The sequence below is a fragment of the Ziziphus jujuba genome, chromosome 12, assembly GCF_031755915.1.
Source record: "Ziziphus jujuba cultivar Dongzao chromosome 12, ASM3175591v1".
NCBI classification, from domain to species: domain Eukaryota; kingdom Viridiplantae; phylum Streptophyta; class Magnoliopsida; order Rosales; family Rhamnaceae; genus Ziziphus; species Ziziphus jujuba.
The window spans coordinates 22,876,539-22,894,461 of record NC_083390.1 but is presented as its reverse complement, the minus strand read 5'-3'; the positions used below and the strand labels follow the sequence as shown (position 1 = coordinate 22,894,461).

The following is a 17,923-nucleotide window of genomic DNA, read 5'->3' as shown; positions in this document are numbered from 1 at the left end:
AAAATTAGTAAAAAATCCACTTTATATAACTCCAATTTTTAAACAATAAAATAATAAAAAAATAGAAAAATAGAAAAATAGAAAAATAGAAAAATATAAAGTCTACTAATTAGTAATTATCCACTGTCTTCCAAAGCCAACTTTCACAGCACCCAAAGCACGTAATTATCCTGCAATTCAAACCAAAACCAATTAAAACAAACTAACAAAAAACAATGGGCAAGTGGACTGCTTTAAATGTTATTCTCCTCTACCTTTATTACCACCACTACCCCATTTTGCCCCTATACTTCTCCCCAAACACCACCTAAATCCTTACATTTCCCTGTGTGGATTTAAACACAGATCGAGGGGTATTACAGTCAGCCAAAAACATCCGATCCAACAGAGCAATTCGTCGTCGTCTTTTCTTCACAACGTTAGCGTGAAAGCAAAGTCACAGAAAGACGATTGGAACGCTCCTCATATTCGCATGATTGAATTGAAGTGGTCGCGTTTCGGTTTTTTTTTTTTTAATTTTTTTCCGATGAGCTTCTCTGCAATTCTTTTTCCCTGCGGTTCCTGCAATTAATTCGCTCTGCATAGACTGAGAAATTGGAGAAGAAAGGCGCACAGAGAGAGAGAGAGAGAGAGAGAGAGTTTGTAATTGTGTGTGTTGTGTTGAGCTCTGCATTTGGTTCGGTTCTGAGAAATGTTGGTTCATAGGAGAGTTATGACGTGGACGCGTGTGGCGAAGTCATTACAGGCTCTGGTGGCTCATGGTTTGCTCTTCTCCTTCACGCTTTTGCTCGTTCTCAAACTCCACCATGCCGTTCGCTTCCCTTGGTGGTTCGTATTTTCTTTTTCTTTCCTTTTTTTTTGTGGTTTATTTATTTATTTATTTTTCTGTTTGGTTGCCAAGAAATTTGAGGATGCAGTAGGAAAAAAAAAAAAAAATGGAGTTAGGATGGCCGTTAGAACTGTTATAGAGTTGTGAATTGTGAATTTCTCTTATTTTTTCTACCTTTACAACATTTTCTATAGAAGGAAAGGTGGTCAAATTTGGGAATTTCATGGTATATATATGTATATCTAAGTTTGCATGTGAATTCTCTGTGTATAAGGTGTTGCGGAGAGACAGAATTTCTTAGAATTACCTTGTTTCCGAGGAAATAATAATAATAATAATAATTAAAAAAAAAAAAAAAAACCTTGAAGGCTCTGCTTCAAAGTCAGAACTTATTATTTATTCTTTATATTTTCATTCGCATTTTCTCTTCAATTTTATAAGTTTATTCCAGAATTTTATTTGATAGGTTTCGGATTGTTTACTTTTTTTGAGTCCCGATACGGTTTGGAACTGAAAAAAAAAAAAAAAAAAAAAAGAAGAAAAAAAGTATAATTTCAACAACCAGAAATTCCAGTTTGGAAAATATATTAGCTTTGATAATATGCATCAAAGCCTTTATGATAAATTTTCACCTAATGGCATGGAAGCTGCCATGTTGCTCTGTAGGGATTCGATTTAATTTAATTTAATCTTTTTTCTATTGTCGCGGTATTGTGGTTTTGCAGATATCTTTGCTGAAATAAAACTTTTAGCTCCTTATGGATCTATTTGATAGGTCTTCTTTGTGCACTAAATCATAATGGAGGCTCCACTTTCTCTTCTAATTTGGTGTTTAATGATGTTCTTTTTTGGGTCATTGTCATTACCCTATAGGATTATATTTTCCCCCCTGTGGCTTTTCCATGTTGTTGTCGCGCGGGGAAGATTCTCCATACCTGCTCCGGCACTTCCTCATGATCGTCATGTATGGCTCTTCCATATTTCTTTTCATTTAACATGGATAAATTGAAACTTGATTGTCTAATTGTAGTAATAGGGTGGCTAAAATTCACTTAATTTTTTTTCATGGACAGTGGGCGCCCTTTCATGCTGTCATGGCAACACCATTGCTTGTTGCTTTTGAAGTACTCCTTTGTATATACCTGCAGAACAATAATGGTATAAACACAGCACTTTGGGGCAATATTTCTTTTTCTCCCCTTTTTCTTTAAGACCTTTAACAATTATTTACTCATGCATGTAACATTGCTCAGGAATTATTAATTCTTTCCTGGTGAATTTTAATGTACTGCAGTTGTATCATTGAAGATTGTATTTATTCCTTTGTTGGTTTTTGAAGCAGCAATTTTGTTTGACAATATCAGGTATACACACGCACAAATGTATACTACATATTACATATATTCTTTCAATCATGATTTTGCTTTTATTTTTATCTTCAATGTACAGTAATCATTTTTGACCATTCAGCCAAATATGGAGTTCATACAATTGTGATTGAAATTGACTTTGCAAATTAGAACATAATATTGACAAACTCTAAATCCAACTAGTTCAATTTATTGAATTAGATAAAAATTATTTTGAAATAAGCCATTTCTTTATATGGACACCTCATTTACCATAGTGTTGTCTTATCAAACCTCCGCTTGGACTCAGGCAAGAACTAAACACCACCCCCTCTCCACCCCCCCGTGCAAGAATTTTTTTTTTTTTAAGTTACCTCCATTCAACTTGAGATATCTTAATGGTTTTTTCTATGTAGAATATCTTGTTGTTTGCATTGTTCATTTTTTTAATTTGTTTTGTTAAATGGTGTGTACTAATATTGTTTCTGCTATATAGGATGTGTAAGGCTTTAATGCCTGGAGATGATGAAACCATGAGTGATGATGTGATATGGGAGACGCTTCCTGTAAGTTTCCATTTATTTCATCGGTTGAAGGGTTAATAAGAAAGTACACCTTTCATACTGTTATTTGTAATAAGCTTTCATGCTTTTCATCTATCTGTGGTCCTGTGAATTAGGGTCTATGCTAGTGGTGACTGTGAATTTCTCATTATGGAATTAGAACAATGATAATCAAAGCACAAATTTCTTAATGGCATCTGAAACATATTTGAGAACAAGAAGAAAAAGATGACTTCCAAATTTAAAGCTCTTTTCATTCCATCCTAATCTTAATGAACTTGTACTCACATTTTTCAATGTATATTAGAGCCCTTGATTTGAGAAACTTAGTATGATAGAAGTCACTGACATGAATGTGTTTCACTTTCAAAGCTTCCATGACTTACCTTTAACGCCACTAACCACCTTTATTTTAACTCTTAGGTGCTTATGCCACAACTTATTTAGTCTGGCTCCTGGTTCCAAGTTGAAGATACTCATTAGGCTAATCAGGTTAATCATAGATGTAATATCTTGCATGGATTTCTTATTGGTAATTACTTAGCAGTCTGTATTAGGATTCTCAATTGAATTTAAACATAACGTTCCAAGAATTGAAGTTCAAAACGTTAATCATAATTTTATTCTACGGTACTCCAAATAATTAAGAGCCTTTCTGAAATAGGGTTGTGCACGGGCTTTATATTGCATGGAATGAGCTCTAAGTTTGGAACATAACTTGGAAATATATAATATTCCTTTAAACCCCCATTAGATATTATATCAATGAAGTGGAGAGTATCTTATCATATAACATAGGGACATATGAAGGTAGGTTGTTGTAATCTGAAAATGTATTCCATACCTCTGTTCCAATCTACAGCTACACTAATTTTCTTTTGTCTGGAATGGATTTTCCAGTTGTTCTGGAGTGTTCATATGGAATTGGAGTCAGCAATTTGAAATTTCATATGCCAAGTCTTTTAAAGCAACTCTTAGCTCCTGATGTGCATCTGATTTATTTAAAAACTACTGTAATAGACTGCATGTATGTAAAAAAAAATTTCAGACATTATTTTAGTAGTTGCGGGTAAAACAACGGGTAAAAAGGTTTTTTCCTTTCTTTGATGAGTTATTTTGTTACAAGAAGAAAGTCAAAGAATGTTGGAATTTGACACCTAGTCTCCTAATAATAAAATTTGGATCTAGATGATAACAGAGTAAATTATGTTGGCAACTTTTCTCTTTACTATAGTGACAATAATAATGGAAATTGTTATGTGATGTTTTACTTGTGTCATAATATGGTGTCTTGTATACTAATTATCGATCATTGGTTTCTAGCACTTCTGGGTTTCAATATCTATGGTCTTCTTTCTTGCTGCAACAATATTCACTCTTCTGAAGATATGTGGTAAGTGATCTGTTTATCATTTTACATGATTATGCAAACATTCTTTTTCTCTGTAAGAAAAATTAGTGTCGTCAAGAAGTGTATGAAGAGTTGAGAGTGCATGATTGCAATTTAGTTGCTTCTATGTTTGTTAATCATCAACAATAGTCTTGTGAAATGCATCATAGTGATGATATTCTTAAAATTCATATATGGTTGGCATGCACTAAGAAAAGATCATTTTTATATTTTATGATGCATCCTTCTAACTTACCATGCAACGATACGCAGGTGATGTAGCTGCTCTAGGCTGGTGGGACTTATTTATAAACTTTGGGTACAGATAATTTGTATTATATTAATGTTTAATTATTTTGCATTTTGTTTTCTTAGTTTTTACCACGAAATTGATCCTTGTTTGTTCTTTCATAGAATTGCAGAAGGTTTTGCCTTCCTTGTTTGCACAAAGTGGTATAATCCAGCAATTCATAGGCATTCTCACATTAGAGAATCCTATTCATCTTCAATGAATATTAGATATCTTGACTGGAATAGAGGCTTGGTAATTTCTTCAGACGAAGACCAGCAACAGAGTGGAATATGTGACCTGCAGGATGTTGGTGGGCATGTTATGAAAATTCCTTTCATTATTTTCCAGATCCTGCTTTTTATTTACCTAGAGGTAATACAGGAATTAGAGTACACTTCTGGATGGTTCTGGACGATTTTCTTAAGTTGTCTTCATTATAAGCACTTTTGTAATTGCAGGCAGGACCATCTGGTGCTAGGCATCTTTCAATACCAATTGTTTTTTCTCCTCTTCTTTTGCTGCAAGGAGCTGGGGTTTTATTTGCTGTATATAGATTGGTGGAGAAAGTTATTATCTTATTAAATAATGGATTTGGTTCTAGAAGATACTTTAGCATAGCATCAAAAGTTCAGGATTGTTTTGGTTTCTTGCACCGTGGTTCAAGGTAGTAATTTATTGCAAAGACTTAAATTTTGGCAACTTGGAGATCTTGCTGGGCAGGCCAACACGAATTGCCTAGCATCTATAGCCTTTGTAACTGTATGTGGTTCAATCTGTTGGCAGGTTGATAGGTTGGTGGTCGATTGATGAAGGAAGTCGAGAGGAGCAGGCTAGGATATATAGTTCTGGGGCTTCAGGGTCTGTGCTTTCTTTACTTTATGTGGTACCTTTATATACTGTATATTAATTTTATGCAGATGTAGGTGGTCCTCCTTCTATGCCACTTTCTCAATTACTGGATGGGCCTGGAATCTCCATCTCCTAGCACCTTATGTTCTCTAGACAAGAAATATGCATTATTGTTTTTGTTGATTATCGATGCTTGATCTGTGACTGCTGCATAACTTCAACTTGTAGCATTTTGATGGGGCCTTCTCCTACAGGAAAAAGATATATCTACGTTATATCTATGAACTGCTAAATTGAAGTTGAAATGTCTACATTTGGTGTCACTGCAAGAGTATATCAGAGACATAAATTATGTTAAAGTTATATCTATATCATGGAATAATTTCTGTTAAAGTTGAAAATACGTTGTCATTTAAATCAGCATCCAGACATTGATTTTTTGTTTGCGAATTTTTCACTTTTGACATTATTACTCAGGTACAACACTTTCTCACCTGAAATTGTGAAGAAAATGCCTAAAGCAGATCTTGTTGAGGAGGTGACTACTGTTTTCTTTTCCTTTGGGCTTCTAGCAACAAATTATCTGTACTTAATAAATCTTTATTTTTACCATCAAACTTAGAACTTCATATTATGCCCCTCTTTTACTTTCTTCATATGCTACATTCTTCCTCTTACAGATTTGGAGATTACAGGCTGCACTTAGTGAGCAAACAGAAATCACAAAGTATAGCCAGCAGGAATACGAGAGACTTCAGAATGTAATATTCATAAACTTGGCTGTCTACATTTATTTTTTTCTTGCTTTCTTCTTGCTGAACTGCTGAGGGAATTATGTTTTAATCCTTTTTTCTCTTGAGGGTTGTTTTCACATGTGTGACCTATCTACTTCAATTACATTGCAAATTCACTTGAATCTGAAGACTGAATTTTATAATGGTACACTGCAGTACAGTAATTCCAGAAGATAAAATTATACTGGCCTGCTTGAAGGGAATGATGATTTGTGATCCACAGTATTTCATTGATCATTCTGTTTTCTTATAACAGTGTAAAATGAGTTTAATTTTCAATAATACTTACTTTTTATAATTCTTTTTACTTCTTCTAATATGCCACTTGAGTCTACTTTTGTGCCTTACGTTCCTCATTTGTGAAACTCAGGAAAAGATCCTGTGTAGAGTATGCTTTGAAGAACAGATCGATGTAGTCCTCCTTCCTTGCCGGCATCATATTCTGTGCAGGTATATAATCCATCTAGTTTCTATTTTTTTCACTAACATTTCCTCAAGAGAAGAAGCTCTTCTCTTGGAACTATTAACAGAAAGAAGTGAGTATTAAGTTCTTGAAGATATTCATAATGAAGAGTCCATTTTCATTGAAAGTACTACCTTACATTGACATTTTTACCAAAGAATACATTAAAGTGACATACTCCCATAGAATGTCGATTTTCCTTATCTACTTACAAGTGATAGCTTTTTCTATTTTACTGATGTTAATGCATTCTCAGAACATGCTGCGAGAAGTGTAAAAAGTGCCCCATATGCCGTGTTGCTATTGAAGAACGCTTGCCTGTATATGATATCTAGTGTGGAAACATGTTGACGGAAGACCAGAAATGGAGGTTTCTTCTCGAATACTACACAGTTGCTTCTGATTTTAAATGAAGCAAGCACTGAAATAGCTGGAAAGTGTTGTTTCTGTAAATGTGCCATTACAAAATATGACATTTATGAAATGTAAATATACCGAAACAATATCCATTTACAGATTTGAATTTTGTTAATGTTGTATGTTGTGCCATCATTGTTTGATCAATCAATGGAAAGTTTGAGTTTGAGAATTCCATGATTTGGCTTAATTTTAACTATCTAAGTTTGAGCACTCCTAGATGGTGAAGGATACATACAATAGAGCCTATATGATTTGAAAAGGGTACTTTATAAACCTAGCTTATTCATCGGCCTGGAAACTGGGTAAAACGAAGCCCTCGTTTGGTACAATGCAAATGTACCGAAAGCTATGTTTTGGTGTTAAAAAAATAATAATAATAATAATAATAATTATTAAAAAGCATTTACCTAAGCAAAACAATTACAGCATAAATGTTTTGAATGAGAGAAGGATAATGCTGAATGGAAGATTTTTCTTCTGAATAGAAATCATGAATAATTGCGCAATACAGTACTTATTTCTGAATAAGCAATCAATCTTATGATGGAACGCATACATAGAATGACAAATAATGATAGAAGTTTTTAACTTCTTAAAACTGGTGGTCTCAAATCCTTAATGCGTCTTAAACCTGGTGATCTCAGGTACTTAATATCAAGTCGAAATACAATTTTTTTTTTTTTTTTCCAGAAAACCTATTTCACCATCATAATACATACACTAACAATTATGTTTAATATAAAATAGTTTTCGACTCCAAGTACTGAATCATCCACAGCTTGCAGTAATGGGGAGTGGTTCATGAACAGGGTTTTTGGTTTGGGTTTCATCAACTGCATTGTCTCCTAACTTGAGAAAAAAGTCAGTGAAGCATTCATCCAAGGTCCTGAAAGTCTCTTCTGGGTAGAGAATTCCCACATCAACATCACTAGGGCCATCGATGGAAAAATTAACCTGACACCCTTTTATGAAGATATCATGTGTGAATGAGGCCACTACACTTTGTGGGATAATATTCTCTGCATATGAAAACGTTCATAGACAAAAATGTCAACAAAACAATGGTATTTCTTCGATTTAACTAATAAATAATTTGCATTTTCTACCATCTATTTTGAGTTGTGAAGATATACAATCAGAAAATTGTCTAACTTGACCGTAAATTGTATTCTTTTTTATTGTTATTATTATTATTATTACAATTTGAAAAAAGAAAATTTTCAATCAGATCAAAATCAGTAGTTTTAATACTAGACCAAACCTGCCAACTTGTGGTATGAAATGGAATGCAAAAACCGAAAGAATTAATGGACTAAATCAAAATCATATATATAAATATGTATACATACCTGCAGCTGCAGCAAGTAGGTCATTTTCAGTAATGGTAACCCTTGGGAGGGTTCTACCTATCTTTTTCTCCCATAAAGAGGCAAGTTCATTCATGTTGTAAAGATTGCAGGATGGTCGAAAATGAACATTTTTGTTGATGGCTCGAACGTCATCCACACATTTGATTGTTAGCCTTCCAATATCAGTGCCCGCAACAAAATAAGCTGCATCAAAATTAAATAAAATAAAAATAAGTAACCATTATTATATGATCAAATTATTTTTTCTTACCTTTCAATATACAATCTGCACTTTCCACTCTCAAAGTTATATATCAAAGTATGATTATGATAATGATGGGTAAGAATTCGTTGCCTATAAAAATATTTTTTTTTTTTCAAAGTTTTTAGATAATTCATGCAAGACTTTTTGTATAAATAATGAGTGGCGTTCTTAACGCCTTTTTTAATTATTTATTTATTTTTCATTTTTTGAATGAAAACTTAACGCATTAAACAGCTAAACGTCCCTCTCATTTTGAAAAGTTAGCTTCTATATTAATATAAAGAATATATTACCCTTTACCGAGCCAAAAAAATATATATTATTTTAAACTAACACATATATAATATGAAAACTAAAATTCGTGGCTAATATGTATTGCATTCGTGTTAAAAAGCAACAGTTCTACATTTATAAATATAATAAATTATTTTTCTAGATTTAGATATTAAATAGGTATCTTAGCAAAATTTAAATATAAAACATACCTTCTAGAAATGATTGTTTATTTTTTATTTGTACTTTTTGTCTTAGCACAAAGTTAATTAAGTTTATTTTAGAAGTATTTTTTCAAGACTAATTAGTTTCTTTTATCATTTCATTTTACTATTTTAAATATCCAGGTGTTATGGTTTGAACTTTCCACCCTATAAAAATTTTCTTTCAAAGCAGTCAAAACGAAAGTGATTGAAACTAATTTTTTATTTTTTTCTTTTGTCTTTAATTTTCTACCTAACAAAAATGAAAACAAAGTATTCATATATATATATATATATATATTTTTAAAAAAATCTTTAACCATTCAAAACCTGACACGTCATCTTAAATCTCCAAATGGATCAGTCGATCTGGGCCCACCATAGGCCTAAGGGTATTTCTCCACATGACTAATCATTTATGTCGAAGTTCAGCAACAGGAGAACAAGTGGCCCAATATTACCAAAACACAAAGAACAAGTGGCCCAACTGATAGCTAACTCCGTTAGATTGTGATTGGTCTATGTCGAAGTACAGCAACACGAGAACAAGTGGCCCAATATTACCCAAACACAAAGAACAAGTGGCCCAACTGATAGCTAACTCCGTTAGATTGTGCTTGGTGCTTGGTACAAAAATATTATACTAATTAAACATATATATATATATATATATATATTTTTTTTATTATGGGACATCTGTAAAAAAAAAAAATAATATTTAAAATAATTATCGTGAATATTTTTATACAATAAATATTTATAGATATCAGCACCATAAAAATATCCAGGAGATTGCATTATAAAATCTCTCTCTATATATAGATATTTGATTTGAAAGTGAATAGGGCGTTAATTGACTCACATCAACATTTTGAAATGTCTAATCTGCTTGCATCACAAATTTATCAAAAAAAACAAACAAAAAATCTGCTTGCTCACAACTAATTAATTGGTTGATTTAAATTATTATTTAAAACTTTTTTTTAAAATATACAGTGCAATGCTACTACATATTCAACTTGGTTTATCATACCGATCTAAATAAACCTTCTATATGAAAGCTGAAATTATTGGCTCTGGATTATTTCATTTTTTAATGTAAGTTGTTAAAGTGACAGAGACTAAAAGAGATTATGTTGCTAAAAGCCTAAAACCATCATAGTAACATGATGATTCCCTTACATTTACCAACAAAAAAAAAAAAAAATGATGATTCCCTTAAATATTAATATATTTAGTTGATATATTTAGTTGATTGTGACATTAAATTAAATTACAAATCTAAAGCTAATATGATGGTACTGTAATTTATTGTTAATATGCCACACATTTGACCACCATTATAACTCGATCTGATATTTCTTTAAAATAATCAAAATAAATCAAATAATAGAGTTGGTGGTGGGGTTCCTTTTTTTTTTTTTGTTTTAACAAGACAAATCCAAACAAAAAGAAAAATAAAATAAAATTAAACCACATGGATCTCAGGATTAAAAAAGAAAAAAGAAAAAAAAAATCAGATGGATCTCATACGAACCTTTGACGCTGCCATCACCATAGATTTTGAACTGATCCAACGGTGGAAGAACCTCAGAAGGATGAGTGTTGTCGAAGTAGGGCCAGGAAGCAATGGAATTGCAGCAGATGTAAGTGTAAGGTACACCTGATTCTTCAATCGCACGCCTCACTTTGCGTTTCTCAAGGTACATCCGTAGTCCCGGTTCCACTGGATCTGCCCTATCCACGTCATGCCCAAATTCAGATGGCAAAAATCTCTGGCATAACATACATAAATAGCTATCAATTCCTCTTACAAAAATAAATTAATTAATTAAATTAAATTAAAACCTAATCAGTCTGAGAAGTTAATTATTAGCCAACAACAATAACAATAACAATATAATTATTCAAATAAATAAATAAAATAAAATAAAAATTAAAACCTAATCAGTCCGAGAAGTTAATTATTAGCCAACAACAACAATATAATTATTAAAAAATTTTTTCCAAAAACTTAATTATTTAATAAGAAAATTCTGAATAATAATACCTTGATGGTACCAACGTTTTTCATGGCCTCCACAAGAGGAAACTGGTCTACAATGCTCTCACCACCAACAGCAGATATGACAATATCAATCTCATTCTCTCTCAGTATTTTCTCCATCCCTTCTCTGTCATTTATCAGCCCCTGAAAAACATACATACAAACACACACACATATAATATATTTATATATATATATTTTTTTATTTTTTATGATCAGTATTTAAGCCCAGATTACCATAGATGTAATTTGGGCGTGTACTGCTACAGTAACAGCTGTTTATTTTTTGGCAATTTTCTTTGAGCATATATTAAATAAAAAATAAATTATGGAAGCGAGTGTAAGAAAAGAAAATTAAGGTAGAAAAATATTACATGGAGAATAATAGCTCCTTTATCTTGGAGTGCTTTAATGGTGGAAAGCTTAGAAGAACAAAGAAGACCTGGACGGACGAGAATGAAAGTTGGTCTTCCATCAAGAAGACTGGCTTCAGCTACATATTTACCAATAAATCCAGTAGCCCCAACAACAAGGACACTGCCATTCTTGCCGGTCGACAAAGAAGCCAAGACAGTCATCGTGTCTTCTCTCTACAACACCAAACGAATAGCAGCGGTTCACAGAGAAAACAGAGGAAGAAATATATATATATATATGTTTTTTTTCTTTTTCCTAATATAAGAGGAGAAAAAAAAAGAAACAAACAACCTTTTTTTTTTTTTTTTTTTGAATCCTTCTTTTTTCTTTGTTTCCTTTTTTCTCCTTCTTGTTTGTCTTAATCAAAAGGTGATGACAGATGGCATGTATATATATATATAGAAGGAGGGTATTTATTCACCAAAAAAAGAAGAAGGGCATTTGATGCAGATGCGTTGGTTGGACAAAAATAATTGGGTTCTAATAGGTTTTAAATAATTTAGCTACTTAACTTTGTTGTGGAAGAAGGATTTTTATATTTGAGAGCATCTTGAGAATTTTCAGCTACCCTTCAACAATTAATTAAGGAGACGTCCAAATCTTCGGTAGGTTTTTAGTTTGTTTATATAATATTGTTAATATAATATTATTTGTTTGACATTTATAGATAATATATGTCCCACTTTTTATGCTGACTTTTAGCTCACTAACTCAATTTGGTGATAGTGCTGGCTTTGACTGATAGCCAAGAAGCTCGTGTCTGTGGAATATGCATCGGCTACCAACTTCAGGGTTTGAGTGAAAATATTAATAAAATTTTAAGGATTATCTGGCCCTGTCAAAAAAAATTTTAAAAAAAAAAAAGTTTTCAAGGATTTACTGCTGGCAATGCATAGGTGGCGACACCCAATTACATGTAGTTTGGGATAATATATATTATATTTTTATGAATTATGTATAATCAAACTATCAATCATGATATTGTTTGGGCATTACAGCAATAATATTTATTATAACAAAACCATATACATATATCCTTTTGGTCAATATGGCATATAGTTTAAAACATAGTAATTGCTAACATGGAATATGAGTTGGTATACTTGGCCAATCCCATTTAAACATGTAGAGCTTATCATTAATAACAAATTAGATTTTAGCCTCAACAATTTTAATCGCAATTTAAAAACCATAAGATAGAAAAATAACAGGGAATGTCGGAAGTGAGGATGAAACCGCCATGTAAGGATTGTCATCTAAACCAAATTTCTTTTTTAATTTGCTTCAAAATAAAGTTTAAAGGGAAAATTATTGAGACAAGGTATTTTTTTTTCTTTTTTTTTTTTTTTTTGAAAGGACTACTACTTATTAGTATGTAGGTAGAGAAACTAATATTTAAGAGCTGATATAGAAAAGAAAAATATTTCAGACAAAAACAGTCTCTATGTATTATATAAACTATATATGCTACTGGTCAAGTGAGTTGAGATTAGTTAGTAAACTAGTCGCATTTATATTTTAAAATGTTGTAAATTTGAAATACACATGGGGAGAAAGAAATTATTGTAAAAGAGAAAAAAAAAAAAAAAAACTACATATACCACTTATTTTGTTAAATTTTGCTATTTATCACAATTATGACAAATATCAACTTATATAATAAATATTAATTTAGATATTAATTTTTTTATATTAAAATTTTAAAAATCAATTATTTAATAATAATCATTTAAATTGTTATTCAACATGTAGATCTCATTAATCATTGTTCACAATAATAATAAATAATATTTTTCTATTTTGTTAGTCTTGTAAGAGTTTAATTCCTTCCTAATTAAGGGATTTAGAGAGTTTAGTCACTTTGCTTATAGACAATTTTAACTCTGTTTTTATTAAGCGATTTGTTAGGATTAGTATGTGAGAGTAAATAGGATAAACTTATCAAGATTAATATACATATATATATATATATATATATATATATATATAGAAAAATATAATTGGTTTTCAAATCCTAATTATCCAATTATTAGTGTATATTTATAAATAAAAAGAACTAACTTTTGTTTCTTCACTATTTAATTGTAGTCCAGCTCAAACAACCTTCCAATTGAAAAAAAAAAATTCTCTTTCAATTTAATTTTTTTTTTCTTCTCTAATTTCAACATGCGACTGATTAGAAATTTAGTTGGGTATATATATACATACATATATATATTAAATGGTTAGCTGTATTTTTTGTTTAATTTTAGCAAAGGGGTTAGTTGTACTTGTGGTTTCTTGAATTTACAAGACTACTTGCTATATATATTTATCTAATTCAATGAGTCACTAAAGTGTTAGTTAAACAAAGCCAAAGTCAATGATACTTCGTTTCTTTTCTTGTTTTTTTTCCCCTAACAGCCGATTGAGACTATCCTTTAACCAAATATATATAGATATGTATACTATATGTATTTATTTTTGCAGTGGAACTTTTACATAAGTTTCAAAGTTGAATGATTAAAAAATAATACTTATTTTTTATTTAGATATCAAAATGAAAATCATAAAAAATGGCAGTGGCAAGAAATATAATTATTAAATTCTCGAAATTAAGATGCCACCTAATTTGGCTTGAACCAGATTGGTAACATGTAAGCCGTCTCTTAGCAACGTAATGTGCTTATTTTATATATATATATATATATATATATATATATTTTTTTTTTTTTGGATTATAAAATTTTATTATTTAAATTAAGAGAAAAATAATATCATCTTACAACAATCCAAACGTTTAACAATTAATTGATTTTACACAATACATCAATCACTGAGTTAGCAAAACATCTAAATGAATCATAATTTTGCGTACTTTATATGGCAGACAGATCCATCATAAGTTTTCTGTACATGAAATTTACTTTATGATCTATTAATGTAATAAAATAGTTAAATAGTGCATAGTCTTATATTTAATTAATTTATAAACCCAAAGTTTTTTAATAGTATACACATGTTCCATGAGTGAGCAGCCAGTTCCTATAATTAGTATCTAAACCTAAAGTTTTTTAACAATGCACATGTTTCATATGAGTGAGCTAGTGTCTATGAATATGATAATGCATGTGGTACATAATTTCCTCAAAAAAGAAAAAAAGAAAAAAATTACTTTTATAAACTTGACTTTCGATCTTCAATGCAATTATCTGGTGATGTTGTCTGATTTCTCCTCGAAATTCGAGTAATATGTATCAAAAGTATAAACATTTATAGATATCTTTTTTGTAATTTCTATTTATATATTATTTTCTTTTTTCATATAATACGTGAACTCTGCTTATGACAAATGCGGAAGAATTTTTCTGTTGTTATGACGTTTTAATGATTTTTTACCAAAATTTTATTTTTGTTTTTAAATTATTTTTAAAAGTTAAAATTTAAAATTATTTTTAAAGTTAAATAAATTTAAATAGGATTTATTTTGCTTTCTCAAAATTTTAGAACATCGTCTAATTTATTTAAATTACCAAAACATCTTTAAATTTTGATAGAATTTTGATAAAAAATCCATTTCTAATGAGAAATTAATTGTATATATGCACATTTTGAATTTTAGTTTTATGACCACATGGCTTATAAAGAATATGCAAGAAAAATATTTTCAAATTATTGATTCATTGAGAGAGATGGCTTAGAATAAATAGTTCATTATCTAATGAATTTTTCCATTGTAATACTCCATCCAAGTTATCATATTTATCAAAATTCTTCCTATCTAACAAATACTATTAGAATGAAAATAACCTAATTTATTTAAACTACCAAAACATATTTAAATCTTAATGAAAAAACTTAATACTATTAGAATGAAAATAATCTAATTTATTTAAACTACCAAAACATCTTTAAATCTTAATGAAAAAATTATACATCTTTAAATCTTAATGAAAAAACTATCTCAATAAGAGATTAATTGTACATATGCATATTTTGGATTTTAGTTTTATGACCTCATGACTTATCAAGAATATATAAGAAACGTATTTTAAAATTATTAATTCATTGATAGAGAGCTTAGAATAAATAGTTCATTATCTAATGGATTTTTCCATTCTCATGCTCCATCCAAGTTATCATATTTATCAAAACTCTTCCTATCTAACAAAATGCTATTAGAATGAAAATAATCTAATTTATTTAAACTACCAAAACATCTTTAAATCTTAATGAAAAAACTATCTCAATGAGAGATTATGACCTCATGACTTTTCAAGAATATGTAAGAAACGTATTTTAAAATTATTGATTCATTGAGAGAGATGGCTTAGAATAAATAGTTCATTATCTAATAGATTTTTCCATTCTCATACTCCATCCAAATTATCATATTTATCAAAACTCTTCCTATCTAACGAAATGCTATTAGAATGAAAATAATCTAATTTATTTAAACTACCAAAACATCTTTAAATCTTAATGAAAAAACTATCTCAATGAGATATTATGACCTCATGACTTTTCAAGAATATGTAAGAAACGTATTTTAAAATTATTGATTCATTGAGAGAGATGGCTTAGAATAAATAGTTCATTATCTAATAGATTTTTCCATTCTCATACTCCATCCAAAGTATCATATTTATCAAAACTCTTCCTATCTAACGAAATGCTATTAGAATGAAAATAACCTAATTTATTTAAACTACCAAAACATCTTTAAATCTTGATGAAAAAACTATCTCAATGAGAGATTATGACCTCATGACTTATCAAGAATATGTAAGAAACGTATTTTAAAATTATTGATTCATTGAGAGAGATGGCTTAGAATAAATAGTTCATTATCTAATAGATTTTTCCATTCTCATACTCCATCCAAGTTATCATATTTATCAAAACTCTTCCTATCTAATGAAATGCTATTATAATGAAAATAACCTAATTTATTTAAACTACCAAAACATCTTTAAATCTTGATCAAAAAAACTATCTCAATGAGAGATTAATTGTACATATGCATGTTTTGGATTTTAGTTTTATGACCACATAACTTATCAAGAATATGCAAGAAAAGTATTTTCAAATTATTGAATCATTGAAAGAGATGGCTTAGAATAAATAGTTCATTATCTAATGGATTTTTCCATTCTAATACTCCATACAAGTTATCATATTTATCAAAACTCTTCATATTTAACAAAATGTTATTATAATGAAAATAATCTAATTTATTTAAACTACTAAAACATCTTTAAATCTTGATTAAAAAACCATCTCGATGAGAGATTAATTGTACATATGCATATTTTGGATTTTAGTTTTACGACCACATGACTTATCAAGAATATGCAAGAAAAGTATTTTCAAATTATTGATTCATTGAAAGAGATGGCTGAGAATAAATAGCTCATTATCTAATGGATTTTCCATTCAAATACTCTATCCAAATTATCATATTTATCGAAACTCTTCCTATCTAATGAAATGCTATTAGAATGAAAATATTGTTGAGACAAAGACGACTTCTCCTGGATGAAATGAAAATTAGATCCATGATATTTACAAATGCACCTTTCCCTTCCAACCAATCAATAGAAAAGAAATGGAAAAAGTTGGTTGCTTACGGTTTGGTAATTTCTTCTGCACATGAATTAAAAAAAACATCTTATTATTATAGTCATACCGGGCTGAAGCATTATATAATATTTTATATAAAGTTGATTGAGAACAAATATATATTCGTATGAGAGAAGATCTAATTAACGATGATATAAGTTGATGGAATATTCCCAACCAAAGCAAAAAAAAGTTGATGGAATATTCCCAACCAAATCAAATTAGGATATAGCACCTATTTTTTATTTTTTTTATTTTTATATCGTCTAACTACCAAATATAAGTTTTGGTTATTGGTTCGATAAATCTCAAAATGTCTTTATGGTTGTTTTGATTTGTATGGTACTATAAGGTTTGTGGTGGTAAAGGTAATATAGATCCACCTTGTTTATATATATTCGTTTTCATGTTTTAGTTTGTGGATAGAAGTTGTGTTTCAATCACAATTCCCTTTCTTGTAAGTTTTCTAGGCTTTCCTTTAAGTTGTAAAGGTAAGGATTGATTGAACTTTCATAAACCCTAAAGAATTTAATACTTTTATAAATTGGGTATAAACATTTTACGTGTTTTAAATTTTAAAAACATATAATGTATGCTTAAATTGGAAATTATCTGCATCAATATCTGAGCCGTTAACTAAACGGCAAGATAAAGGTTTTAAGAAGTATAATCATTTTGATTTTTTTTTTATTATATATAAAAAGAAATGCAAAGAAAGGAGTCAAGGAGATGATAAAAAAGAAGGAAAAAAACACTTTTTATCATTGCTGTTGGCTTTTTTCTTTTTCTTTTTCTTTTTTTTTATACAGAGATTACAAT

The 17,923-nt window shown here is 29.8% G+C and overlaps 2 protein-coding genes and 1 long non-coding RNA gene across 4 annotated transcripts; 2 read left to right on the top strand and 1 right to left on the bottom strand.

Annotated features, from left to right (window-relative positions):
• The first annotated feature begins 208 nt into the window (after positions 1-208).
• On the top strand, positions 209-7,655 carry LOC107429516 (uncharacterized). 2 transcript variants are annotated; one of them, XM_016040216.4, is made up of 14 exons: positions 212-828; positions 1,703-1,793; positions 1,903-1,987; positions 2,124-2,193; positions 2,675-2,744; positions 4,065-4,134; positions 4,405-4,450; positions 4,546-4,795; positions 4,882-5,087; positions 5,207-5,281; positions 5,750-5,810; positions 5,953-6,033; positions 6,437-6,516; positions 6,786-7,655. In XM_016040216.4, exons 1-14 carry the CDS (start codon positions 692-694, stop codon positions 6,862-6,864), a joined length of 1,401 nt encoding a protein of 466 aa, XP_015895702.3. In that variant the 5' UTR covers positions 212-691; the 3' UTR covers positions 6,865-7,655. The 2 variants fall into 2 exon arrangements, with proteins under 2 accessions (XP_024934079.3, XP_015895702.3); XM_025078311.3 differs by lacking the exons at positions 6,437-6,516; positions 6,786-7,655 and adding an exon at positions 6,223-6,289 and having other exon boundaries at positions 209-828.
• LOC107429483 (leucoanthocyanidin reductase) lies at positions 7,402-11,807 on the bottom strand. The gene is made up of 5 exons (XM_048463292.2): positions 11,461-11,807; positions 11,090-11,230; positions 10,577-10,814; positions 8,299-8,502; positions 7,402-7,968 (listed from the first exon to the last, which is right to left on the bottom strand). Exons 1-5 carry the CDS (start codon positions 11,662-11,664, stop codon positions 7,718-7,720), a joined length of 1,038 nt encoding a protein of 345 aa, XP_048319249.1. The 5' UTR covers positions 11,665-11,807; the 3' UTR covers positions 7,402-7,717.
• A 160-nt stretch (positions 11,808-11,967) lies between these two features.
• LOC125418785 (uncharacterized) lies at positions 11,968-12,524 on the top strand. Its single transcript, XR_007237817.2, has 2 exons — positions 11,968-12,108; positions 12,230-12,524. It is a non-coding gene; the product is annotated as an uncharacterized LOC125418785 (long non-coding RNA).
• Positions 12,525-17,923: the final 5,399 nt, after the last annotated feature.

What these genes read in the sequence shown, in the direction of transcription:
- LOC107429516 (XM_016040216.4), top strand. Translation starts at nt 692, where the DNA reads ATGTTGGTTCATAGGAGAGTTATGACGTGGACGCGTGTGGCGAAGTCA. An exon ending in GCCGTTCGCTTCCCTTGGTG is followed by an intron (nt 829 to 1,702) that starts GTTCGTATTTTC and finishes ATTACCCTATAG; the next exon opens with GATTATATTTTCCCCCCTGT. An exon ending in TGCTTTTTATTTACCTAGAG is followed by an intron (nt 4,796 to 4,881) that starts GTAATACAGGAA and finishes TTGTAATTGCAG; the next exon opens with GCAGGACCATCTGGTGCTAG.
- LOC107429483 (XM_048463292.2), bottom strand. Translation starts at nt 11,664, where the DNA reads ATGACTGTCTTGGCTTCTTTGTCGACCGGCAAGAATGGCAGTGTCCTT. An exon ending in AAGGAGCTATTATTCTCCAT is followed by an intron (nt 11,231 to 11,460) that starts GTAATATTTTTC and finishes TATGTTTTTCAG; the next exon opens with GGGCTGATAAATGACAGAGA. An exon ending in TGGTGATGGCAGCGTCAAAG is followed by an intron (nt 8,503 to 10,576) that starts GTTCGTATGAGA and finishes ATTTTGATGCAG; the next exon opens with CTTATTTTGTTGCGGGCACT.